The 26,575-nt window shown below is 43.9% G+C and overlaps 2 protein-coding genes across 2 annotated transcripts in view; one reads left to right on the forward strand and one right to left on the reverse strand.

Moving 5' to 3' along the window:
• pappa2 (pappalysin 2) overlaps positions 1-1,360 on the reverse strand; it is a 29,735-nt gene extending 28,375 nt beyond the window's left edge. The window contains exon 1 of the mRNA XM_067252554.1: positions 397-1,360. Coding sequence (XP_067108655.1) covers positions 397-1,360 — 964 coding nt within the window. The remainder of the gene's footprint in view (positions 1-396) is intronic.
• A 4,116-nt stretch (positions 1,361-5,476) lies between these two features.
• On the forward strand, positions 5,477-13,980 carry cop1 (COP1 E3 ubiquitin ligase). Its single transcript, XM_067253361.1, has 20 exons — positions 5,477-6,161; positions 6,507-6,566; positions 6,744-6,841; positions 7,025-7,089; positions 7,189-7,308; positions 7,482-7,550; positions 7,644-7,703; positions 7,915-7,994; positions 8,338-8,395; positions 8,588-8,702; positions 8,829-8,964; positions 9,140-9,283; positions 9,451-9,559; positions 9,871-9,952; positions 10,090-10,206; positions 10,318-10,435; positions 10,592-10,716; positions 10,892-11,052; positions 11,456-11,500; positions 11,716-13,980. Exons 1-20 carry the CDS (start codon positions 5,815-5,817, stop codon positions 11,731-11,733), a joined length of 2,127 nt encoding a protein of 708 aa, XP_067109462.1. The 5' UTR covers positions 5,477-5,814; the 3' UTR covers positions 11,734-13,980.
• The last annotated feature ends 12,595 nt before the right edge of the window (positions 13,981-26,575 follow it).

A 26,575-nucleotide genomic window follows, 5' to 3' on the forward strand; every position in this document is an offset into this window, starting at 1 on the left:
AAAAGAATGATTGGAAGGATCCAGACCACTTCAGCGGTCCTATGACAGCTAGGCAAAACATGAATGAGTGATCCTTCTCATGGAATACATGATGTTTGTAGGATAGTAGAGACAGCTGGAGACCACTTGTCTCTTACAACATTTGCACCTCATAACGGCTTATTTCCTCATTGCTTTCATCTGCCCTACTGTATATTTCTGGCTTCAACAGTGCTGCAATCTTTTTTGATATACACGGTGAATAAAATAAACCATGAAACAGGAGAACAAGTTACAGACAGGTATGGGGAGAGGGGTAAAGAAGAGGAAAGAGACTAAGAGAGTTATAGTGTGTATGTCGTTTTGAGGGGGTGGCGGAAGGGGGGGGACGGTGTCACTGTGACTATAGCTACTCACCTGCCATGATGGCTGGGTTAGCTTGTCCTCCTTCAGGCTTAACCCACAGCTCTAGTGTGAACTTGGCCCTGGGCAGCTCCACATTGGCAGCTGGGTTGACCCTCAGGTGCTCCCTCTGCCCACTGAAGTAGAGGGCAGACATCCGGTTAGAGGGCACACGCGGCCCCTCAGATGCCCAGGACGATGCACTGCTGGTGGGGCTGGAGGCTTCCGGGCCCCCGTCCTGCTCCCCCGAGTAGTCTTCCCTCTCAGCCGAGTAGTCGCCGTGCTGCTGCGGGAGCGCCTGAGAGTTGGAGGCGACCAGGCTGTCAGGGTACGCTTCCCAACTGTCCTCGCCGTCATGGTTGGACGTCGTGGGACTGTGGTGGAGGGAGGTGTCAGGGAGGCCATCGGTCAAGACTGACTGGGTTTCAGGGAGATCAGGGTGACCCCGCTGTTGTAGCCCTCCAGCCTCTGGTTTGTCGGAGTTTGGGTCTGAGTCCAGGGTTTCGGATTGAATGACAACTGTTTCGCTGGGGGCAGGTTGATGTAGACTGACTTGTGCATGTGTGGAAAGTCCCTTAGGTCTGGTTTGCACCTCTTCTGAAATCTCCCCACCTAAGCTCTTGCCATCCAAACTCCAAGTAGAGCCTTTGTAGGATTTAGGGTTCGTGTTCTCGTTAGGTCTGCAGCCACTCTCACCACAAACAGACTCCTCGGCACCAGCGAAGTGGTGGAGGTCCCTCCGCCACAGCGTGTGTGTCCTAGGATGGGCCACAAGAGGGTATCGTTGCGCAGATAACCAGCGAGATTGCCTTGGGTGTCTGACGCTGGACCTGCACTGTTCACCTAAGTGAGCCAACTCTCTGTCGGCTTTTTGGGCTATTGTGCGTTTGTACCTTCGGATATGATCTGATTGCGCAGAGTCCAGCAGCCATGTGTTGGCAAGTATAAGGACAACAGCCAGTAGTCTGATAAGCAACATTTTGTATATTAAGCTTCAGGAGGAAATGAATGAGTTCAGTCCGTAAACCCTGTGTCTGAAGATATCAAAATTGGTAGCACTTCCAATACCAAAATTTGAATAAATTGAAACACCTTTACTAAACACGTTTGAAAAGACGTAGAGAAACGGACTTTCAACTGTCTTCAGATGCAAGCAGCAGAACACCTGTCAGTGCACTCAGAATGGAGAAATAATTACAGTCACTTAGCATCGAACTCTTCGGGATATTGCATATTGAGGTTATTCCTGGTATATTTGGTATAGGCAGTGTTTTTGTCTAAATATTTGCTCCAAAGAAGGTCACCAATGTTTATTCACGCGACCCTCTTAGCGCGCATCACCTTAGCTCCTCATAAAAACCAGTCTTCACAGTTTACGCCAATTTGGGTAAATGACGGCCATAGTAACCAGCCACCATCTTCCTCCTGTAAGAATATAGGCTAAAGGGTCAATCTGATTTTAGTTTATAAAGGTTTGAGTAGAATCTCTATCTGTCCACTAGAAGGTTCATTTGTTACAAAAGACACATGAATACAAATATATTTATCCTTTTTATCTTGTTTAAAGATGTCAAGATGGTTTCAATAAATTAATTTATGCCGCGCAAATGGGAGGTTGTATTAGTTATATTATGTGCGTTATTGCTCCTGGTGCGCGCTCTTGTTCACCTATAGTTCAACTAAGGCTGAAAATTTAAAAACTTTTGTGTGAAAAGTTATTACCAATTATAAAGCTTTGCACTGAAGTTCCTTATGGGAGACTCCGATGACCATAGACCAGGTGCAACTAAGAAGTCAAGCCCATGCAGTCATAAGAGAAGTCGACACAACGGCGGGAAATTCATTTTATTTTGATTTCGCTATCCATAAAGTTTTCTATTGTCTAGTCCTATGGTTTAGGCTACCAGACACTATTTACAAATTAGTTTTTGTGTTTGCGTCCAAGAAGGTATCGAGGATATGTACAAATCAGTCCAAAGCAAAGTGCACGCTGGTGCAAGAGTAAAGTCCCAAAGAAAATAGTTTGATAAATTCACCTTGAAATGTGCGTAAAGTCCTCTTGTGTGCTCATGCATTTCATTTCAAGTAATGGATATATATTTTTGCGCCATTCAGTCCACCAGTTTCGCCTTGCTCCATCCAGCCAATCCAGGAGATCAAACCAACGCGCTGAAACGTTTTATCTGTTACCCGGAGCTTGACATCACAGACCCTGCCCCTACACTCTATTAGAGAGGAAACCTCTCCAGCATGCACCGTTGACGCACTGTGTCGAGTTGTTTACTGTCCGTCCCCCTCTACTGCTATTATCTGGCACTTTGTTGAATGGTGCTATGTCGTTGGGTTCCTCTCTTTTACCATTGGCACACCATTCAACAACTAAGACTCGCAACACATCTGTCTCACACATTAAATAAAAAGGCTGGTTGCAAATTTTAACATTTGGAATTTGAAAAAGAACGATGACAACTACATCGTTGAGAGACTGAGCTTTGTCGATGCGAATGTGCCATGCTAGTCATACTTTTAGAAGGGGATCCATCTTTCTGCAACATCATTTTAAACAGTATGCACCTGCTCCCAAAAATCCACTCATAGACTAAATGTAATAGGGTCTCCTTTCTACTGTATATTAAAAGTCAGAAACACTAGCCATACATTTCAAGTAAATTTATGCCTAACCATTGAGCAAGTCAAAGAGCAGATGACAAACACAAAATTGCATTTTGGACAGAGAAGAAAAAAAGATGTAGCCTACTGCTATATTTATTGCTACTGCAGTATACAAGTCCAAATGAGTTTGCAAATGAGCAGAATTTGACCAAGCCTGTCTCCCAATAAGACCAAACCTGTCTCCCAATAAGATATCTGTTGGTCAGATTGATCAAACACTATTGCAGCTGGTGTTACACCTCCAAATACACCCATTTTCTTGCCCCCACTCTTTTTGTCAGGCTCAATTTGCAAACAGGCCAACTTGAAGCAACTGGCAGTTAGGGCGAGGGCCCCTAAAGGGGTAAAAAAAAAAAGGTTCCTAACAGTGGGAGGCAAGAATTCCGCAACCAGCCTGAGGATCTGCCTGCAAAACATTCAGCTTTTTTATCAAAGTGCTTTGAGATCCAGCTGCAACTTTGTAAAAAAAAAAAAAAAAAGTGAATGGCCACTCCTGAGCCTCACCCCCCATAGCAAAGGACCTCTAAGAGATTATCCTTCATTTGAGCTCGACCCCAACCCCAGCCCTATCCCAACCACAATCTCAGGAACCAAAAACAGAATAGGGAAAATGTAAGCTGATAGAATGGACAAATGAAGGGAGTGGAAAAGGGAAAAACCTCACAAGCAACAGCAATTGTTGAAACATTTCAATGGGGTACCACTCTCTTTGGCTATTTGGGGCATGTGTGTCATTGGCAATAAACTAAATCAAATTATTTAAACTTAAATCAGTGTAAAACTGGATTAGAAGTTCCAAATGAACTGTGACATGAGCAGCAGGTGTATTTTGGTGGATAAATTGTTAGTTGTGGTTCAGGGATTTGGACTTCCTTACTAAATCCCTAGCAAAAGTCAAAACGATTGGATGTCTGTTGTTAGTGTGATCATTTGAGGTTAAATAATGTAATTGAAAGGTGGACAAAAACACACTTTATGACCTTGTGATAATCATATCTGGTATTCTAAACAGCCAGGAGGGAAATATGGAAAATGCTTGACACAGTGGTCTTTGAAACCACTAGCAAACTAGTTTATTCTTCAAGATATCCAGTAATTTTCCTCGCCTGACAGTTTCCATCTTAATTGAAATACATAGGCAATGACCCACAGACTTCCTCCACAAGTGCAAACATTGGAAAGTTACATCTGAACGCTGTGACCATACATGAATCTCAGATCCTCATCATCCTTAGAAGTCTGCTGCCCCAGTGACAGTGGACATGGAAAACACACAGAGAACTCAATGTGACGTGTGAATACACACTGCAGCCTAAATGAAGCGTATAGTGTATGTCGTTAAACAGCTAAAAAAAAAATTTTTAATCCTCTCTACAGGGCAAATGGGTTATCTCAATAAAGATTTAAGCACAGTATCAAATTGAATGTAACAAAATATTCTTGTCAATTGTCTTATGCCTTCTTTCCAAAACCAGCATTTAACTGAGTATCTTTACTGCACCCCTCTTACTTGTATACTTAATATACCGGTAGATCAAAAAGCATAATGCTGTTGGACCATCTGCTTTTAAATCACGCGAGGGTTTGAAAATTCTATGAAAAGATTGAAGGAGGAGGCCTCAGTAATGACCAGACTGGTCTACCAGGCTATTATCCTGCAAAATAGAAAACCAAGAGGGAAAGACCCATAGGGAAAGACCACCAGTTTGACAAACTTTTACAAAAGTCTATCATATGTACTGAAACATGCTGCCCTCTTGTGGTTGTCAATAGACAATTCTTAAATGAGTGTAAAATTCTGAAGCCTGTAAATCGGCTGGCAAAAAATCATAAAACGAATGCGACTTGCCAGTATTGTCGTTGTTTTACTAGTTAATTGTGTTAAAGAAAGACATCTCCTCATCACGTGTGACGCAGGTGCAAATGCAAGATCAGCCAAGTTTAATGGTTATTTGAGATGGGACCATCTGATAGTGATAGACTCTTAGTGTAGTAGAGCATGGTTCACCTACATCTTCATGTAAAATATTCTGGATTTGAAATCATTTACATTTAGTCATTTAGCAGACGCTCTTATCCAGAGCGACTTACAGTAAGTACAGGGACATTCCCCCGAGGCAAGTAGAGTGAAGTGCCTTGCCCAAGGACACAACGTCCTTGGGCAATGTTATTGTACACCCATGACACAATTCTACCCACAGGTCTAAAACCATTTACTAAAACACTTACGTAAAACACATGGTGACCTTGGACCTGTTCACAGACTTACTATAGTACCACTGCCTTTCTACATTCTTTTCCCATGAGTGCAGTGAGTAAAATATGTGAAAACAGACTAAGGGGGTTCGTTGAATGCTCTATAGGGGGATAGCGCGAGACAAATCTGGCAACCCACTAGAGTTTAGAGATTGGTTCTGCAAATCCTCAAACGTAGCTTGATAGACGTTGATTTTGTGTGAAGCATTTGACTATTTTGTTCCGATAGGCATGACAAGTTTTCTCATAACGCTTCAACAGGTTATTCGCAAGGGCTTGCAAAACAGGCAATTGTAACTGCTAAATGGATTTGTAAATAATTGCTTTATGCCTTAAAAAGCGAGCTTGCTAAACTAGCTAGCTTAGTCTAGCTAGCTAGTTAGCTATTTGCTAGGCTAGCTCGGTACGGATGCAGTGAACTGCATAGTAGTCCTAGGTAGCTAGCTAGCTCACCGGCTAACGTTAGCTAGCGGCCTTAGAAGAGTTTAGCATCAGTCTTCAATTATGTCCAGCAAACGGGAACAGCAAAGTGGCGGTGGGGTAGGCTCTGTACCCAGCACAAGTAGCAGCAGTACTGGAGACTCTCCCAGCGTCAATGGTGGGAACGGCGTAGCAGGCAGCACAAATGGTAACAATTCTGGAAATGTTGTGCCCACACGTACGACAGCAACAGCTGGTGAGGGATTGCCCGTTCCTGCCCTGGCTGTTCAGTCTTCAAGAGGAGGCTTAGCTTCGTTGAGCCGACCCAGTCCATCCTCGTCCAGTGGAAGCAGAAAACGTTCTCTCTACTCAGCACCTTTGTACAACGGTCTTTTAAATTCATACGAGGACAAAAGCAACGATTTTGTGTGGTGAGTTCTTGTAGTATAAGCTAACGACGTTAGACTGTGTGTAATTGAACATTTGTCTAACATTAGCTAGCTGGCTACAGTTAGCTGGTTGGATCTAGCTAGCTATGTACTATTTTAAAGCTTGTTCGCCACTAACCACCTAGTAGCTTCAATAGTAAAAAGCAACCAGAAAGTTAGCTTGCTATCTTACATCTATAGTAGCAATTTAGTTTCAACCAAGTAGCAAACATTCGTTTTTAACATGTCAAGTGTTTATAGGTACCGTTTCTCTATCACAGTCACCAAATGTTGTAGGGTTAGTCCATAGAGGCCAGATATTAAACTTGACGTGCTTTGTTTTTGCAGCCCAATTTGCTTTGAAATGATTGAGGAGGCACACATGACAAAATGTGGACACAGTTTCTGGTAAGCTACGTGTGGGCAGCAAACAATTGTATCATTTAGTCATTTAGCAGACGCTCTTATCCAGAGAGAGTATCATTAGCACATATTAAACAAGCCAATGGCACGTTGGATTGGAACACAATTACCCCACATCTACCCATGTTTGTTGTCACATTTCTCAAACTTGTGTTGCCTCAGCTACAAGTGCATCCGCCAGAGTTTGGAGGACAGCAACAGATGTCCGAAATGTAACTACATAATAGACAACATCGATCAGCTGTATCCAAATTTTCTTGGTAGGTCTGACACCTTACACAGGCAATGTGGTCATGAGAGGCTGTGCAGATAACTATTCCTAAAGCCTGATTGTACGCTGTGAATTAGAGGTTGTGATAGTCTTCTTAATTAGGTAGTCTTGCAAGTGCTTTGCATCTTTGTTCTGCAATTGTATCAACTCTTATTTCGATGCTTTCTTGCAGTCAATGAGCTTATCCTTAAGCAAAAACAGAGGTCAGAGGAGAAGAGGTTGAAGATGGACCATCCTGTAAGTGACACAAGTGTGAACATTAGAAAACACACACACACTCAAGTGTGTGTGTAGCTGCAAGGTTTTCATTGGGTGGGTTATTTTCTTCTTCTGAAGAATGGAACCAGGTGGCAGGTGTTCCAGGACGTTCTAGGCCCGGAACAAGATAACCTGGATCTCGCCAACGTCAACCTGATGTTGGAGCTACTGGTCCAGAAAAAGAAACAGTTGGAAGCGGTATGGATTATTTACAGGCTGTTAAAGCGTGACATATCTCTTAATGATTCTTAGAATGCTGGTGGTCTGTTTTACGTTCCTTAGCCTGGTGATTATCTCGCAGATGTTGTTTTACATAAAACCTTTTTTTATCTTATCTGGTTGACATGGTATGGCGTTTGTTATTCATGTAGGAATCCCAAGCAGCACAGCGTCAGATCTTGATGGAGTTCCTGAAAGAAGCCAGGAGGAATAAACGAGAGGTTTATTTGAGTTTTTCCCCTATATTTGCTAGTTCTGATGTAAGCCCGATGTAATGACGTAATGTTCAATCATATTGTGTCCTGTGATCTTAGCAACTGGAACAGTTGCAGAAGGAACTGAACTTTCTGGAGGAGGATATCAAACGTGTTGAGGTAAAAATGAAACCTTTTAGAATTGGTTCTTTATCTGGAAAATCAAACGCACCGTTTGGGCAACACAGCCTGCTTGTCTCACTGATGGTGTAGCCAAATCAGATGTTCACCCCTGCAAAATAATGGTTTTCATTTCGAAACATTATTCATGTTTGTCCACCTGAATTCATTTCAGAGCTGAACTCAGGCTTGTGTCTGGTGTGTTTTCTAGGAAATGAGTGGGCTGTACTCCCCAGTGATGGACCTGGACAGCACTGTGCCTAATGTGGAGGCTCCACCTCCTGCTCCCAGGTACAACAATGAGGCTTACATTCATGTGCTGCTCTTAAAGCATTTAGAGGCATATTGAACACATGTATACAAATAAAATACAAGTGTATATATATATTTGGAATATTATTTGGAATATCGTTGTGTGTGTATAATAATATTCCTGTATGTCAGATCATCAATGTTGAAGACCTACTTCAATCCATGTAATACCCTTAACCCTTTTACCCTTTTAAGCACAACCAAATAGTGTTAAAAACAAAATCTGAATCTAGATATCTGTAAAGAGTGTATATGAATCTCCCTCATATTAGAGCAAATTACATAATCTGTATCAACCTACCCCTGCCTCTTTCTTTTGCAGTAGTATTATTGATTCCACAGAATACAATCAGCCTCCAGGGTTCGGAGGAGCGGTTCAGGTACATTCCTTCTTCTCTTAATGGTCTCAATTCATATCTTGGTGGATGTTTTTACATGCTTTCCGTTTTGTGATGTCAAAAATACTTGACAAACCTTAACCCTTTAAAAAAAAATATATATATATATATATATATAACCAAATAGGCAATAAAAACCTTTTCTAAATCTAATTGAGTGTTTGTGCCACTCAGGGTAAGAGGCAGACATGGTACAACAGCACTCTGGCGTCCCGGAGGAAAAGGCTGACGGCTCACTTTGAAGACCTGGAGCAGTGCTACTTCTCTAACAGGATGACACGCATCACAGGTACAACTGCACTCTCCCTGTCCACTCTCCCCAGGGATTTATTAAGACAATACCGGAAAGATGGCACACTATAGCAAAGGTGTATCGGTGAATAGTTTGCCATTGATTTAGTTTTTTCTTCTGCAGATGAAGGCAGGAATCTGAATCAGCTGGATGATTTCATGGAGTGTCTGTCCAAGTTCACCCGCTACAATTCAGTACGGCCACTGGCCACTCTGTCCTATGCCAGTGACCTCTACAATGGCTCCAGTATTGTCTCTAGGTATTCAGTTAGTTTGACTGTTTTCATCCACATTGTGTTGCCTACTTTGACCAGCAGAGGGTAGTCTTCTCATATCATCACTGGCTGGTTCTGTTCTGCTGTATGTAGTCTCCCTTGTCAGAGTCATGAAAGAGTTACTGTCAAAGCACCCTCTGTCTTCCCCTTCTCTTTGCAGCATTGAGTTTGACCGAGACTGTGATTACTTTGCCATCGCGGGTGTCACCAAAAAGATCAAAGTGTTTGAGTATGGCACAGTGATCCAGGATGCTGTGGACATTCACTATCCCGTCAACGAGATGACCTGCAACTCCAAGATCAGGTCATTTCTATTTTCGACTCGTCTTCTCTGGCTTGCATATAGTGTCTGGTATAGCTTCCTCTTTGTGAACACAAACACTCCCACGCTATGTATATGAGTACGTCTGAACTGAGAGCTGCCATGCCTGTGTCTGCTGGCCCTAACTGACCTCCCCCTCCTGTGTGTAGCTGTATCAGCTGGAGTAGCTACCATAAGAACCTGCTGGCCAGCAGTGACTATGAGGGCACAGTCATCCTGTGGGACGGCTTCACCGGACAGAGGTCCAAAGTCTACCAGGTAAGATACTGTGGGTAAAAATGACTACATGTAAATGTGAACTCCTCACTGGCCTCGAATATTTCAATGATTTTACTCATAAAATATCTGTGCTTGATGGATCTTGCCTGGCCTTATGGAACCACTTGGATCATTGTGATGACTCAAATCCCCACCTGGCATTTGACACTGGGGAGACTCAAGCATCGATGTTGAGTTGATTACAAATATTCCTTGTGCTGTAGTACAATCAAGCCCAGTCGCTGGCCTGCACCCAAAATAGTTCCAGTGAATGTGACTGGAACTGAACGTGTGTGATACTCTGTCCTCAGGAGCATGAGAAAAGATGTTGGAGTGTCGACTTCAACTTGATGGACCCCAAACTTTTAGCCTCTGGCTCGGATGACGCTAAAGGTAACAATCAAAGAAGAGGTGTTTTAAAGTACATCGATAACCAATTTGTCTAGCTGGTTGAAAAAGAACGACGTTGCCACGAGCTGGAACAGTGGCGAGTCTGGATCTGGACCTCACTTGTGCTGCTTGATTTTCAGTGAAGCTGTGGTCGACCAACCTCGACAACTCAGTTGCCAGCATCGAGGCCAAGGCCAACGTGTGCTGTGTCAAGTTCAGCCCCACGTCCAGGTACCACTTGGCCTTCGGATGTGCCGGTACGTCCTCCGTTGAGCTGCTTCCTCTTACCTAACAGAAGCCATGCGTGCCTTTGCCCTTGCTTCAGAGCGACGGCAAGAGATTCATGTGTTGTGGGTGTTCCTCCACAGACCACTGCGTCCACTACTACGATCTCCGCAACACTAAGCAGCCCATCATGGTGTTCAAAGGCCACAGGAAGGCCGTGTCCTACGCCAAGTTTGTCAACGGCGAGGAAATAGTCTCCGCGTAAGTTACCGTGGTTACACGAGCGTAACGGCGACCTCGTAATGAGGTGTCCGTTTTACGCAGGCGGCCCCCCTCCCTTTGTTGATGCTGTACACGTTGCTAAGTGGTCGCCCTGACGAGAGGGGAGCCCAGTGTGACTGTGTCTGTGGTCCCCAGCTCCACAGACAGCCAGCTGAAGCTGTGGAACGTCAACAAGCCGCACTGCCTTCGCTCCTTCAAGGGACACATCAACGAGAAGAACTTTGTGGGCCTGGCCTCCAACGGAGACTACGTGGCCTGTGGTGAGTGCGAGGAGCGGGCCGGGGGTCCTCTCCGACTCTAATCTGTGAATCTGTGTGTGTGCGTTTGCTTACCTGTCTGTTTGTCCATCCTTCTGTTTCAAACGCTGAACACGCTTGTTGCCTCTGCTGATGATATCCTGTCTCTCTCTCTCCCCCCCCCCCCCCCCCCTCGCAGGCAGTGAGAACAACTCTCTTTACCTGTACTATAAGGGCCTATCCAAGACCCTGCTGACGTTCAAGTTTGACACTGTTAAGAGCGTTCTGGACAAGGACAAGAAGGAGGACGACACCAACGAGTTTGTCAGTGCCGTGTGCTGGAGAGCTCTGCCTGACGGGGTGAGGCTCACAGCAGGCCAGGCCAGGGCTGCGCTTCCCCATAACGATAGATCGTAGCAACGATCGAGCGAAATAACAAAACCATCGATATTTTTTGCATTTACCAAACATGCTCGTAAAGGAGTAGGATAATCTATGCGCTTTCAAGAGCTACGCATTTTCAAGAGACACTTTAGCTACTGTGTCTTTGGAAACGGCCCGTAAAACTACGATTCGTCGTACGATGGATTCTACGATCAACTTAGGCTTACGACGCTTTCGGGAAACGCAGCCCTGGCTGACACTTCTCCTGGGTAGAGCAGGAGAGGGCTTGCAGCTATGTTTTGTATTTTCTTTAGGATAATTATTGTATATGATTTTTTGTGTGTGTGTCTCATGTTTTCTTGACCATCTTATCCTTCAGGAGTCGAACGTACTGATTGCTGCGAACAGCCAAGGGACAATCAAGGTTTGTGGGGCTTTCTTGTGTTGTCTTTTTCCTGAGTAAGTGTGTTCTGCCTCACGCAGGATGTGTGTGGGGGTGGTTCTGTGGGTTTAGTGTATGTGTGAGTCCATTTGCGTTCATGTGTGCACTTTTGAAAGTTTGCAACAGAATTCAGCCTTGGGGAAAAAAGAATGGAGGCTGTATTCCTCTCTGATCAAGTGCCTTTTATGCCCATTTAGGTGCTTGAGCTTGTTTGATGTTCCGGCCGAAATCTTCTTCAAAGCCTGGTAGACATTTTGAGACGCTCCTTTTTGTGATTCATGGAGAATCCATTTCTAGGTGCTTCAAGGCTGGGCTTTGAGTAGAGCCATGGTCAGGACCTGAGGAACTGGTGGAGCTCATATATCCAGCCCAACTCTGAACTCCTTTGATTTTAAGGGGCGATATTCTTTGGGAAAAGACTGAACATCCGACGACTCTAGGACTGTGGGTGATGTACGTGTGTTTCAGAGCAACACTTGAGTAAGAATACCCTTTCTGCACAAACTAGTGGAGGAGTTTGTCTTTTGAAAGCCGCTTTTTTGAATAAAGACACAGTATATTGACTATTAGAACATCTCTTAATGTTTCGATGAGGTTACGTAAACCATGTCTTGTTCTTTTTAAAATAAAAGTGCTACACACTGTCAGAGGTACATCCAGAGAGAAGCTACCTTGCATTTTTATGAAAAGGCCAAAGCACAATACATACAAATCGAATGCAAAACAACTTTGTATGAATGCTGTTTGAGCCCGTCATGTGTATCTGTCGTCTTATTATTGGTGTTTGTTTTTGGCCACTCTCTCCTTTGTTCTGGGTGTTTGAGGACTGGCAACCACTTTTTAACAGTTCTAACTTTTAATCCACTAATCAGATTTGCGACCGTATGGTTAAACATCAAGAATCTAATAAAGATTTATTATAGGAACTTTCCGGAAGCTACGTGCTGCCCCACACTTGGTAACATTTCCCAACCCCTTCTCCATATCTGTTCTGTAACGTCACATCATTTCTACTAGACAGTATGAATCATGTCTCCAAAATAGGCCTTTTTTAGAAGGTCAAGTTGCAGGTTGCAACACTCAAACACAGTGGATTTGCCAGACAGTCGAGACATACCTATTTTATGATACATGACCAAGAGAGATGTTTTGTATTTGTATACCTGAATAAATTATTTGCAAAGCAATTATCTTTTGACTTTTATCGAGTTGCCTGACACAATATTTATGTCAGGCAATTATTATACATATTTTTGTATCTGCTCCAGATTCACTGGCATTCTAAGCTCACCACTAGGAAGTGTCCATGTTATACACACAGTGAACACTTGGTGTCCTCTGAGTGCCTCTAAAAAACACATTCTTTCCTCTGCCAGGGATATAATTATCCTGGTCCAGAGCTTAGAAACCTAGCTACAGATTATGATGCTTGGCTAGGTTTTCTGCTGGTATTATGGCTTGCAACCTGTACACGGCCAGTCCATTCTGTCATTATTTTGTGCTACGGCTGTAAACCTAATGCCCCTTCAGTAATAGCTTGCCAATGCCAGACACTCTCCCTCTGACACCATGGTAACAGCCTCAGACCTGGTTTCTGAAGTAGTTCCATAAGACGCACACTTTGGTGAGGACCTGGTTTCTTAAGTAGTTCTACAAGAGACAAAATATATCGGTGTAGACCAGGTTTTACGAGTAGCCATAAAGACATAAACACACAAAACATTTGGTGTCTGGAGTAGCTCTACATTTGGAGCCTTTGTTACAGCACCTTTGGCCATTTTTAAACCACTTTCTCAATACAGCACCACTAACTGCATCTTCAGAACCAAGGTAGCTGTCGATTTCTTTATCTAAGCAGTTCTTCTCCCTATCTTTTTCAAGTGCTTCAGTTTAATCTTGGTGCCAAGGCTTTAACCCTAACGTGACCAGTTGTTAGATATAAAATAGTAATTCATATCACACAATGACATGGTTGGGTCTCTGCGTCATAAGAGGCCACTGCAAATAAAGCTCCATATCCATTGTCTGGGCACGCATTCATACTCCCTGTACAAAGCTAAGGAAAGAGGTTGCTATGTTGAAGTTGTGAATGTCATGTGTTTGTGTTTTATCATTTGTGCCAAGTCTGGTTGCCTCCATGTCGGCATGCTGTCATCTGGGGTAAGTCTTCCTTCATGGATGGAGTGATGCCTGTGATGAAGTCCAAGTTTCTAACTACATGATAAGATGGCAACTGGCTGGGTCAGGGAAAAGTATTTTATAATAAAAATAATATTACATTTTTTGTCTGATATGGAAACAACCCTCCTGGCTTGCCATAGCTTTGATTGTTCAGATGCGTTGTGTTCCTTAGTGTTATCTGTGTGAAGGTTAGCGATGTGAATCACTCCGCAATTTGGATTTGTGTTTTTGTCTTTTGTAATTTCTTGCTGAGCGCATCTGCCTTCAGCTCAAATAAACAAACAAACTCCCTTGCATTCCAATCAGTCTCACTGTCAGTGTATGTGTGTGCTAATCACATTATTCATTTGCCAATTACCATTCAGCAAAAGACAAATTTCCACAGCCATTTATGAAACCATTATGCATGTGGAGTGCTAAACACATTTCTCGAGCAAGACAATGAAGCAGTCATCATCACAGTTATTAGACTGTAAACCTTCAGACTCATTCCAAGTAGTTTAATTGGCTCCACGTTCATTTTTCTTTACCTAACCTTGAGGACAATGGACAGGAAGGCTCCTCAATCAGCCCACATTCAATCAGCCTGTCATTCTGTCCCCACTGTCATTTTCACCCCAATCTCCCAGCCCTCTCTCTCCCTTGAAGAACCAGAGGTGCTTTTACAATAATTTCCTCCGGCGGCCCTTCTCATTGTGTCACACAGACTCACGGACCTAGCCTTAACGGAAAATACCGTCATTGTCCTCTCTGAAAACCCTTTGTGTTCTGCTCCTGGATGCAGAAATGACTACCACCTTCTCTCTCTGCAGTCTCCTCCAGATTGCCCTCACACACTACCTGCCTATTAGTGTGTACCCAGTCCCCTTGTATAGATGCTCGACAGGCCAATCAAAACAGCTGCTGCTGTGCTTCCTGTCAAGGGCATGTATTTTCAATTTGCCCTCAGAGATGGGATGGTTCGACAAGGGCTACAATGTGTTTGTGTTGTGTCTTGAGGTTGAGACCCAATGCTCTTGTTTGGTGAAGTTGAACAACTTTAAGCATTGTGTGGTGATATGTGATTCGGGCGAAGCATGGTTGCGAGCGTCGAGTGTTCATGACCTTTCTCAACCTCGCAAGCCTCCTCTCTACTTTTCACAGAGACAGCGGTATCTGAATGAGGAAGGACAACAAAGCCCTCATGAGGATTCTCGTTTGCTTGTCACTGTTGTCAGTAATACTAATCGTATGATAATGCACAGATAACATCATCCTACCGGATCAGAATAATGCTTTCAGAAACTGCTTTTCTACTGTTGTCATCATCCCAGGATCAGGTGCCCGTGTTTGCTGTGAGCACAATAAGAATATGAGGGAAGGATGTGCTGACTGAGAGATTTCAAACCACAAATCACATATTCATCAAACCGCGTTCGGTCGGCAGCATACTGACAAGGGCTGAAGGACGTTATATTTGTTGTGTCATAACGTTCCTCTACACCCAGATACATTTACGCATCGTGCCACATAATAAAATAGGAATGACGTTCGCCAAAAGAAGTGGGGTGGCAGAGCCCAATACAGCGAGTAAACTCTTATCTTCAGCTTGAAGCTGAGTATTGGAAGCTCTCTGAAGGGTTCAGTCAACTCCACCCTCTCAGCAACTCTTCTTATGTTCCCTCCCGTTTCTGTGCCAGCTTGAGGGAAACACATGCTGATGATAGTGCAGAGGCAGAGAGAGAGGCGCAGAGAGAGGGAGAGGTACAGAGAGAGAGGCACAGAGAGAGGGAGAGGCAGAGAGAGAGGCACAGAGAGAGGGAGAGGCACAGAGAGAGAGAGGCACAGAGAGAGGGAGAGGCAGAGAGAGAGGCACAGAGAGAGGGAAAGGCACAGAGAGAGAGAGGCACAGTGAGAGGCAGAGAGCTAATGAGAGGCAGAGAGACAGTTAGCAGGGTTCCTCTGGATTTTCATTTCAATAATTGACTAGTCATTTGGATCCTCAATTAATAATTACATACTTCAGGCCAAGTGTTAATGGCAAGCTCCAAAAGCAATTTGCCAAAAACCAAATGCTGCTTTGTGATTACCTTCTGTACAATCACCCCAGAAAGGTTATGGAACACTGAAGGGCAACAGTCATACACACGGTATGTCTGTCCTGTCACACTAGGATGTGAGATGTCAGTAGAAGTCCGCCACAACTTGGCAGTAGTTGGTGACACAGTACACAGTGCTGCGAGTCTCGCGACTGTGTTGATGTTGAACAGTCAGTTGTGAGGAGGAAAGAGGAAGCCTTAATGAGCCATGTCTTTTCACCATCATTCCCTCTGTCACGGGGATAAGATCCAGTAAGCGCTGGATCTGGCCGCGTTTCTAGGGTGTGTGGTCTCGTTTCTGCCTGGGATCATGGTGGTTTGTGTTTAACTCTGGCTGTGGTGTCAGAACGGGTGTGTGTTAATGTGTGTGTGTGTGTGTGTGTGTATGCCAGTAAGCCAGCACACCCAGCTGCCGGGCATGGTCTCGTCAGCTGGCGGTAGAACTGCCTCTGTTTATGCATCCTGCTCTCCCAACAGCTCTCCCAGCCAAACAAGGAATTGGATTTGATGGAATTTTTTTGTTGTTGAAATGTGCTGTCTTGGGTGCCTTGTGTTCTACTTCCCAGGGCTGCTATGTGCTTAGCACAGACCTTATCTGATGAGACAGGAAACTGAGACTGATGGGATTTGAACCTAGGGGTTCCAGCTCCAGCGGTCCAGCACTAAACTGTGTTAGCATGCTAAACTCAAGCCTAGGCACCCCAAGGATGTGTGTGCGAGAAAGAGCCTGTCATGAAGTCTGCCTGTTTGAGCGTCGTTAACCAAGGTCACACTGGGTTTTTTCCCCCCCTGTGCTGTCCTCTCCCAGGTCACGGAAGCAGCATAATGAGTCCCTATTACCATCTCTGGCTGCACTGTCAGGAGACACGCTCTTCCAGCCCAGCATGGGGCGATCAAACCTGGGTGTGTGTGTTGGTGTGTGAGAGAGATTTGGTGAGAGTTTAATTGAGTTTTCCCCCCTCATCTGAGAGTTCCCCCCCAGGAGGTTTACGCAGTCCTCTGACGTGTTGATAAACTGGAGACGTGGCGTGCGGCTGCCGGCTTCCTGCGCACGCCTGCTGTACATCCCAGGCCTCCGTTCATAAATCCTGTTTTTACCAACTCAGAAGTGCTCCGTGTGGGTGGGTGTGTGCATGTGTGTCGGTGCTGTGCTCTCCAGGAGATGTTGTATGTCGTTTGGCAGACGTGTGAGTAAGCCACCTTTTTCTCTGGTTTCTTTCTGCATTTTTAGCACAAGCACTAGAGGCTGGGAATCTTAGATAAGACTTTCAGCGCATGTGTACTTTCAGATTACACATGTTTTGAGGGCGGGGCGTGTGATCACTGACAAGTTGTGTCCTGTTGGTGGGGATGATTCAACAATGGCTAAAGCACCGAGAGTATGTTATCAACAGGCAGCAGGATGTGCACTTGCATATTGCATAATTGGTTTCCCATTTCACTAAAACCAGTCATTTTATATTCATATGCAGGGCAGGTAGAAGATTAAACTGCATCCTGTATCCCCTATTTAGACTCCTAAGCCCATCTTTGACTTAACCGTATAACCTGAAGGAATCTGCTGAATTTTTGCTACTTTATTCGATTGCCGCCACGGGCTATGAACATTAATGGAATAGCAGTCAGAGAGACAGCAGAACCACAGGATTCAGCCTAATCCAGAAAGAAAGAGAAAGCCATACAGAGAGAAATGGAAGGAGAAAAAGTAAATGATGTACCTCCTTAATCAAAATTCAGAACTCTTTCCCAGAAAAAGTTAAAGGCTCCCAGAACACCATTGTTTTAGTATTCTGAATGACTAAAACTCTTGTTTTGACACTCCGTCTTCCGGTATATCTGTTGGTCTGTCTATCCCCTAGTTCCTGTCATAAGTGTCATAATGTCTCACCGCCTGCCCGCCCTAGCCACAAGGTGCCAATGACTCTCCCTATCTCAGTCTGTCAAGTAGATGGGCAGCTAGGGGCCCCTGATTGATGGGCTCCTTTCTACATCTGGGGGAAGAGCGACCAGTGTGGAGGGCACTGTGTTGTATCTCTCTGGGGCAGATTTGACTCCTATCTGCAAGGTACCAGCCATGGCCATTATCCTAATGGCGGAGGAGCTAAGAGGAGAAAGACAGAAATTGTCCATCATGCAGGAAAGTGGAGGTGCAGGAGAGCTTATCACACTTTCTCAAGATCATTCTGTGCCACTGGCAAAACAGGAATTTTTTGTAAGTATTCTTTGGCAATAAATTCCCAGTTTCCATGTTAAGTTAACAAATTCTCAAATTATAGTATTACCAAATGAAGCATTTCTTGGTAAGTGAAACTTCTGCAACATGCTTTATAAAATGTGTCCCAGTTAAAGTCAGACCTGGTAGGTCATTTTTTTTTATTGTCCGCTGTACATTCCAGAGGAAGTTAATTACTGTCCTATCAGCTTCAGCATGGATCAATACACGTCTAAAATGGCTGTCTGACAGAGGCAGCACAGTAACAGAGCACTACAGTCCTCATTAGCTGACCTTGGGGCTACTGATCAAGGTCACTGCATCGACAAGGGCAGAGTCGTGCCGGTGGGCAAATAGGCTTACAGCTGAGAGCTCTGCACATAACTGTCATTCCATTAGCCGATGCCAGAACACAGATCACGAAACCTACCACACCCACGCATGCACCCACACATGCATGTACACACACACACTTATAGTCATACACACACATACACACACGTGCACACAAACTGTTTGCTTTGCTCATCAGTAGGACTGTTGTTAAGAGTACATTTTAAAAGCTCTAACTGATAAAAACAGGCAAAAATTAGATTTAGAGAGTTCAATAGAGCAATAGAGTGACTATGCACTTTCAGGTCACATACACGTATACACACACATGCAATGATATTTATGTGGGTAGTCACGTCAAGGTTAGCGTACAGTTAGAGGGTGGAGGGATGTCATATCTGATGCCACCCAGCAGCTCAGTGTCCAAATTAATCACCTCAGAGTGACACGTGAGAGCAGATGGGCTGGCAGGATGTGCCCCTGGATGACCACTTCACGGTCATTTCGTTTTTCTTCTTTTTTTTTTTTTACAGTTCTCCTTTATTAGATTGATTGGTTTGAAACACAAAAATAAGGGTAAACAATGCCCCGGTCCAACACCCCAAACTCCCAAGTGTCCAACTTACTATAAGTGTGGTCTTTTCCTGAAAATACCAGTTGTGAAATAGGATCATTAGAAATAGAAACAAATAGACACTGTGACAGATTCACGTTCTTCTCTCTGTATTGCTCTCTCTTTCTCTCTCTCTTTCCAACTTCTCTCTCCCTCTTTCTCTCACGTTCTAGATAATTGCATGAGTATCTTACATTGTCTTATTTAATACGATTTCTGGAATTCTTGTCATTCATTACTGCCATGGCAATGGCAGATAATTGCCAGTTACCAAGGTAGTTATTATTGGATGTACTATACTCTGACAGCCTTAAGAATAGGACAGCATCAACCCAACAGTGAGTAGATAGATGGAGAGAAAGGGGGAGTTTGATAGAACTACTTCGATAAAGCTTCCTCCAATCCCTGGAGTTGGCACCAGACAGTGTAGGATTAGAAAATAAAATGTAGGCCCCTGTGCAATAGACTACAGGTGACAATGTCCTTAGGCAATGCCTTTAAATAAACTTGATCAAACTCAAATGTGTCCCTTATGTAATTGGCATTATGAAAGACAATGATCCTTTGTATCAGGTCAGTACCACTAGTTTGCTAGTCATATTAACACTATAGTGAAGAGTTAAAAGTAAATATTGTGTACTTGTGTGGCGATTGATGCTGATTCATGGAAATGCATATAAAATGATGCAATCTTTGTGCTTTTCCTTTGTTAATAAAGCCCTAAGATAACTGATAGCGCATAGTAGCGGCAGTGATGGCATATTTGACATACCCATAAATTGGACCATTGGAATATTTTGTGGATACCGTAACCCCCAGTGATTGTTAGAAAACATGAATTATTCAAAGTTTAATGGACTGTGTACCAGTTCCCTGATGGTATCTTAAGTCTTAAGTTGCTTAATACTCAATTTCTCCCCTCAACCATATCCATTTCTAAACAAGCGTGCTTATTAATGGAGAATTTACTCTCTCACCAATGTTATAAATCCTAAAAACATCTTCCATTAAATATTCATGAAGAGAACCTTTTGTGTTTCAAAGAAGAATCTTAAAGACCTGGAATTCAGGATGAGATATTGTAGGCTAACAGATGTTTTAGTTGAAGGATTTCACTCCGGTATGCCTAATTGAAAACCAATGAGAGTTGCCCTCCAAACACTTCAGAGAACATTGGTTTAATAGCCTGCCCTGGAGATGGAGAGGAACTTAGTTTGAAGAAAGTACCCATCTGTCTATGACTTGAATGTTCACATTGCAAAGATTCTGAGGATATTTTGAAGTGGTTGACCAAAGTATATCGATAGGTAGAGGCATTCAGTACTGTTTTGCAGGATTCTAGTTACCATCTCAAGTGAACATAGGCTGCACATTAGGATATTTACCCCTATACTCCTTCCCTTTTACAGCTATTGGTTCTAATCTAAAGGTGGGTTGGGGGAAACAACATCTCATTCTTATTACAGAACAAAACTGACAAGCAGTTAGCTAGCTAATGTTGCACTTGTAAAGCAATTGAATTCCACTGCAACCGAGATAGTGTCTGTGTATCTGTGTCAGTCCTACAACAGTGAAGAACAGCTCATATTGATTCAGGGGACATTAAGTTGGACAAGAATGCCTGGTATCGACCTAGCCTTTTGGGGAAAGCCAGTTACCACGTCTGACATGCATCCAGCCTGCTGCTCCATTGGTTACTGATAAGGACAGGCAGAAACCGAACCTTCTGGCTAAATGGAAGAGTGAAAAAAGCTTCTTTTTTTCACACTGCCTATCCCTTTTTAAAACAGGAAATAAATTAGACATTACAAATCAAGAAACTGCTAAAACATAGCAATTGTGTCAGATGATGTTTTTCACTGGACCAGACTGGAGATGGTTGTTGGTGTACATCAGTCTCATTGTGTATCCAGGAAGACCTAAGGCTGAAGGAAGGTGTTAATATTTACTAAAGGGTGACCCATTTAGCACACTTTTATCCAAAGTGCCATACAAATAGTGCATGTAGAAAGTACAGCAGAAGATGTATTTAGTTTAACCCAAAAAAGGTTAATAAACAAACCCACAAGAAACAAAAACAGAAAAGTAGGCTAGGGTATGTTTGCACAACTCTTTTATCTTACTTTCAGCCTCAGTGTCTTTTACCCTTCCCCCCCCCCTCCATATATTGCGGGGGGAAATCTAGCCTGCAAGGATTTTATCACTTCAATGTAAACATAAAAGTTTATGATCCTCAGAAGATACCCCTCATTGTCTCCGTAAGTGAGCTGAGGTGCCCTAGACAGTCTGCACCAGCTCCTCGAGGGCAAAAAACAAGCCTTGAATTTCCTAGCTCCCCAAGGTGAATTTAGTTACTGTTACCATAAAATCTGGATCTACAGCATGCACACTATGCAGTCTGAGAAGAATAAATACCATTTGAACCAGTATATTTTTCTGTGTGAAATCCAAATGACAGCTCTCCAACTGATCAAAACAACAGGAAGGTAATGGAGAGGTTCTGTCAGAAAGGAGAAGAAAAGGAAGCAGTTCTATTAAAGGAGAGATATAAAGATAATTAGTTTGAAGAGCGAGAGAGAGAGAGAGAGAGAGAGAGAGAGAGAGAGAGAGAGAGAGAGAGAGAGAGAGAGAGAGAGAGAGAGAGAGAGAGAGAGAGAGAGAGAGAGAGAGAGAGAGAGAGAGAGAGAGAGAGAGAGAGAGAGAGAGAAGAATGTGAATCTGTCACATTGTCTATTTGTTTCTATTTCTAGAGCGCTAAAAGCTGAGGGATAATCTTCTTCCTCCATTGTTTGCCATTTAACATGAGTGGAAAGTTAATGTAGTGAGAATGACAAAATGTGCACAGTGAGGACAGAAAACAACAGGTGAAGGTTGTGCCTGGGGTACAACGGTCTGACCCAAGCACTTCTAACACAGCCCTCACAGCAAGCCTGCACCATGTGATGTCACGTCCTGTGGTGACATCACATGGTGCAGGCTTGCTGTGAGGGCTGTGTTAGAAGTGTACATGACCCAAGGCCGTCGCTACGCGGGGAGAGGTGGATATGACTGACGGGGCCCATAGCTTGGAGGGGGCCCATTACTGTGTGGGTTTTCTTGTCTGTAGTAACTATTTGTTGATTAAATCAATATTTCAAACCAAAATAATACACTTGCGGAAAAATATAGCATTCGCACTTTCAAAATTAAATTAGTAACATCCAATGTTTATAGGGACGGTTGGCAACTTTTCCATCGTTATATTGTTGCACCTTTATTTTTGGTCGTTGTTTTGAAAACGAGTTACTTGTGATACCACCCCAGGTGTCCTTGCTTGCTGACACCGTTTTGCCAGATGAGAACATCACATGCTGACATGGACTCGAGGCTAAAGATCAACTCATAAACACATCTGAACGTGTGAATTATAGGCTACCCTCAATATCGCCTGTGAGGATATCACAGCTAGTTTCCCCACCGCATCCCAGGGATAGCACAGCTCTATTATACTAATGACAGCTGTAGGAAGATTGGCGCCACGGGGGCTCCATTCTCAGGTGTTGCGCAACCTCGGTACCAACCTCCTTCAATCAGCCCATCCATCTGTTTGGAGGGGAAAAAAAGAGACGCTTAAATCTGCTGCTTTTCAAATTGCTCATTTCTCTGTATTTGTCATCTTGCTCAGCCTCAGTCTGTGATCTCCTAGATGGGTCCCTGGAGTTGGCGGTTTGCCCTACCTCCAGACTGAGATTCCAAAGGGTGTCATTATATGGATGAGTTTGGCGAAAAGTGCAGAGATTTGATTAGGGTACGTAATGTACTGCCCTCTCACATATACAACGTAATAGATAAGTAGGTTAAGTATTATCGTTCGCGGCAATGACCTGGGGCAGTTTCTACAGTGGTTGACTGTGAACTGTACATTGGCCACGTTGCAATGTATACTACGTTCTGGGTTAAGACAGCCAGTGGAAGAATATATTTACAGTATATTGCAGTTTTTCCACTAACTTCCTCCTGTCCGATTTGCATGTGAATGCCCTTTCTATGTGTCCAAAAACAGGAACCTTTCACCCTCTCAAAGAGAATGAAATATCTTCACAAAGACACAGTGTGGCACAGAGGTTGAGATTGGCATGCATTTGCAGTCTGCCACTGTCCTGCTGGTATGACCCCAACTCATCACCTCCATGCAGTAGAACCTCTATGGCCTGTCAACTGATAATTGAGAGGGTGTGTGGTGGTAGGTGATTTGCATTACAATCACTCCATCTCTTAATTGCTCAAGAAGCCATGTTCATGTTTTATGAAAAGTAAAGTATAAAAGGCAATATTTTAATGGCTGCTTCCAGAGTAGAATGTAATGTTGTGCATGTGTGTCTATGTGTGTGTTTGTGTGTGTGTGTATGACCGGTGCCAAAGGGGAGACAGGAAGTCAATTGCATTATTTCTTGTGTTCCAAAAGTACTGCATGTGCTCCCTGTATTCACACTTTATATTCATAAAAACAAGAACCAGATTCCTGCTAGTACCTCCAAGCATAGCAGCCATTATGAGTCTAATCAGAATGGCTGTAATGTTTCTGTTGCCTAATCTCAGCTAATGGACTACATTTGAGAATGTTTATTGGTAACAAACAAATGCACTTCACGGGCAGATTCCGTACAGTGAATGATAGCACGACTTAGAGAGCACAATCCAAACATCTATCACCAGCAGTACCTTGCTTAGACAGTATCCTTTACCAGCCTTACCACATCCTATCCTTTCCATAGCTGCATACCTTGCTCCCCAACTCTGCCTGGAAATGCCGACTGTATTCCCTGGACTCTGTGTGGCCCGTTAGTGGATTGCCGGATATAATTGGATTATTGGCATTCTCAAATCGGAATGTGAAACAATGGGAAAACCTATTGATTATGCTCAGCCTTTTTATCACCAGTCAGCACGGCACAAAGGCACATTTTAAACCCCTGAAAGTAAGCCACTGTGTTGTCCCTGCCCGCATGCTGGCTGCCAGGGAGAATGGTTACCTGCTTCCATTACTCTTGTGACGCCCTTGGTCCTTTATGAGATTAGCTGAGCTTTTGTACATTCAGAAATGCTACGAGTCCGGACGCTTTGTGGGGCCAGGCTTTTGATGTGTGTTGAGAAAAAGCATTGTTGGACTATGCTTTACAGCTTACTGTTTTCCTACCAGGGACGTGTTTTCTCGGGCAGCTATGGGAGCAGATACAGTCTTTGTCATGTAACTGACAGCGGCCACTGACAGCGAAAACAGTGCAAAGCACTGTTTTCTAAAGGATACAATATTCAGATGCGCTCATGCGTTGTATTTCACTCTCTGTCTTATGTAGGTCTTCTACGGGGCTTTGTTGTATATGAAAAAGCGACTCTTATTCACAGCGATTTAGATCTTTATTTCACATCTTACATTATTCCATTATTCGAGGAAGCCTAAAAATCAAGCATTTCATTGCCAATAAATGTGTTAGTGTACACCTAACAATAAACACAATCTGAAGACGCCCATGCTCTTTTAACATCCTCGAGTTTCCCCCCAAGTTGGTCTGAGCATGCTGCTACCTCAGCATGCTGATGTTTAAAGTTTGATGCCACATTAGTCACCGTGTACAGTATGTTGTGCGATAGTCAATCATGGACGGGGCCCTGACCTGTCATGTCTGCCTGTAACTCAATCAGTAGCACAGGCAGGAGAGGACAGGAGAGGGGAAGAGAGGGGAGGAGGAGAACAGGCCAAGGCCCAGGGCGGAACACCCTGCTGCAAATCTGTCTATCCACGGGCTCACGGAAATCCACAAGTCAATGTCTCTCAGTGAGCTGAGCTCGGTGTGTCTAAGTCTCAAGTCGTGTGAGACTGTTTCATATCGACATCTGCCACATGTCTGTGTAGCTAGTTAGGCACATTGGTTCATTAAAAGCTGTGAAGCTGTTGTTCATAAAACAATAAGCTGAACGGGGTACGAAAGACTTCAAATGCAAATATTTGTACGTTTGCCTCCCTTTTTGGCTCACAAGTGCAGGTGTGACTGTATTTATCTGCATTTTAATAATGTTGATATCCTAGCCTCGAAATGTCACTTCAGTAACATCAGTTGTCTTTTTTTTTTACACAAGTGTCATGTTTGTTTTGTTTACCTAAAAATACTGCTAATGGCTTTCCAACCTCCTCATCTAGGCAATCCGTCAACTGTATAGGACATAAACACAGCTCTTATACAGACAATACGTCTTTTGCTAAGAAACCTAGCCTAGGCTGAGCTAGAATTTTGAGTCTTTGTCAAGGTTTTTATCAAGCACTGATGCACCTCTTTGTTGCCTTATGTTTTCACAAAGGCCGCCTGCACATACCAATGTTTTTGTTATTTTTTTGTGTTTAGCCCTCCATCACGTAAACCCAGCTGAAACCCTGTAAAAGATGAAACCCCAGGCCCCAGTGCCCGACCTCCTCCATATCTACCCATACCTGTCTCTGGCTCCTCTCCTCAGCATGGGCGTCAGCGGCAGTAGCAGCATGAGAAACGGCCAGTAGGGGCTGCACTAGCAGAGGAACAGCACAGAGAGGGATCAATACAATGAGGAAGAGAGAGAGAGAGAGAGAGAGAGAGAGGGGACGGGACGGAGAGAGAGGGAGACAGACATGGGGGTGTGAGTGGTAGGTGTTAGAGAAAAAAAAGGAGGGCAGAGGGAAACACACAGAGAGAGAGAGAGATAGAAAGAGAATGAAGAGCGAGGGAAAGGGAGAGAGAGAGAGAGAGAGCAGCACTCACATTGCCCTGGCTTCTTCTCCACTCCACAGCAGCCGTTGAGAGAGGCGGAGAGCGGAGGAGAGCGAGCGTCAGAGCGCTGGAAGCAGCAGGGCCACAGAGCACTTGGCTCAGAAATCAATGCACCGTCGCTAGAAGACGCCGCGAGAGTGAGGAGACTTTTGGAGATCAGTGTGCACTGAGAGAGAGAGAGAGAGAGAGAGAGAGAGAGAGTGAGAGTGAGTGAGCAGCGCACATTGGTGATAGAGAGAGAGGGACATCAGGGAGAGAGGTTTGAGAGACAAACTGAGGCACATTTGAAACCATCCACCTGATTCCTCAACCTGGGTAAGTTACACTGCATGTCTCTGTTGTGCGGAGCAGTGTCGGAATTAACAGCAGGCATGTGTGTGCATGTAGAGTGTGTGTGTGTGTGTGTTGAAGATGACCATGGGTGGTGAAAGGTAACTAATTGATACATTGGGCGGGGGGGGGGGGGGGGGGGGGTCTTTGTATCAATCAAGCGATGATCACACTGAGCAGGAGGGGAGCCTCACGGTCAGTGTAATGACCCACCCAGCAGGGCTCCGACTGGAGACTAGTAGAGGAACCTGAAGCACTCTGATGCTGTGATCAACACTCTGGTTGTTTCAGGTTAACTTTCTGTTTGCAATTGTTTGAACTGTATATCTGAAACGATACAGTACCCCTGTTTAATATGGAGAGAAATCAGGCATGTTATTAAACATGATTTGTTTTCTGTTGCTGAAAGCATATTTCTATTTACTCCACATTCGTTTTTCTGCACCCATGGTTTCTCTTATCAAATTCACCGCATGACAAAATTCAAAACTAATTTTGAACAGTTGTTAAGGTATACTGTCACATTTCGAC

This window comes from Osmerus mordax, chromosome 16, assembly GCF_038355195.1.
Source record: "Osmerus mordax isolate fOsmMor3 chromosome 16, fOsmMor3.pri, whole genome shotgun sequence".
Lineage (NCBI taxonomy): Eukaryota > Metazoa > Chordata > Actinopteri > Osmeriformes > Osmeridae > Osmerus > Osmerus mordax.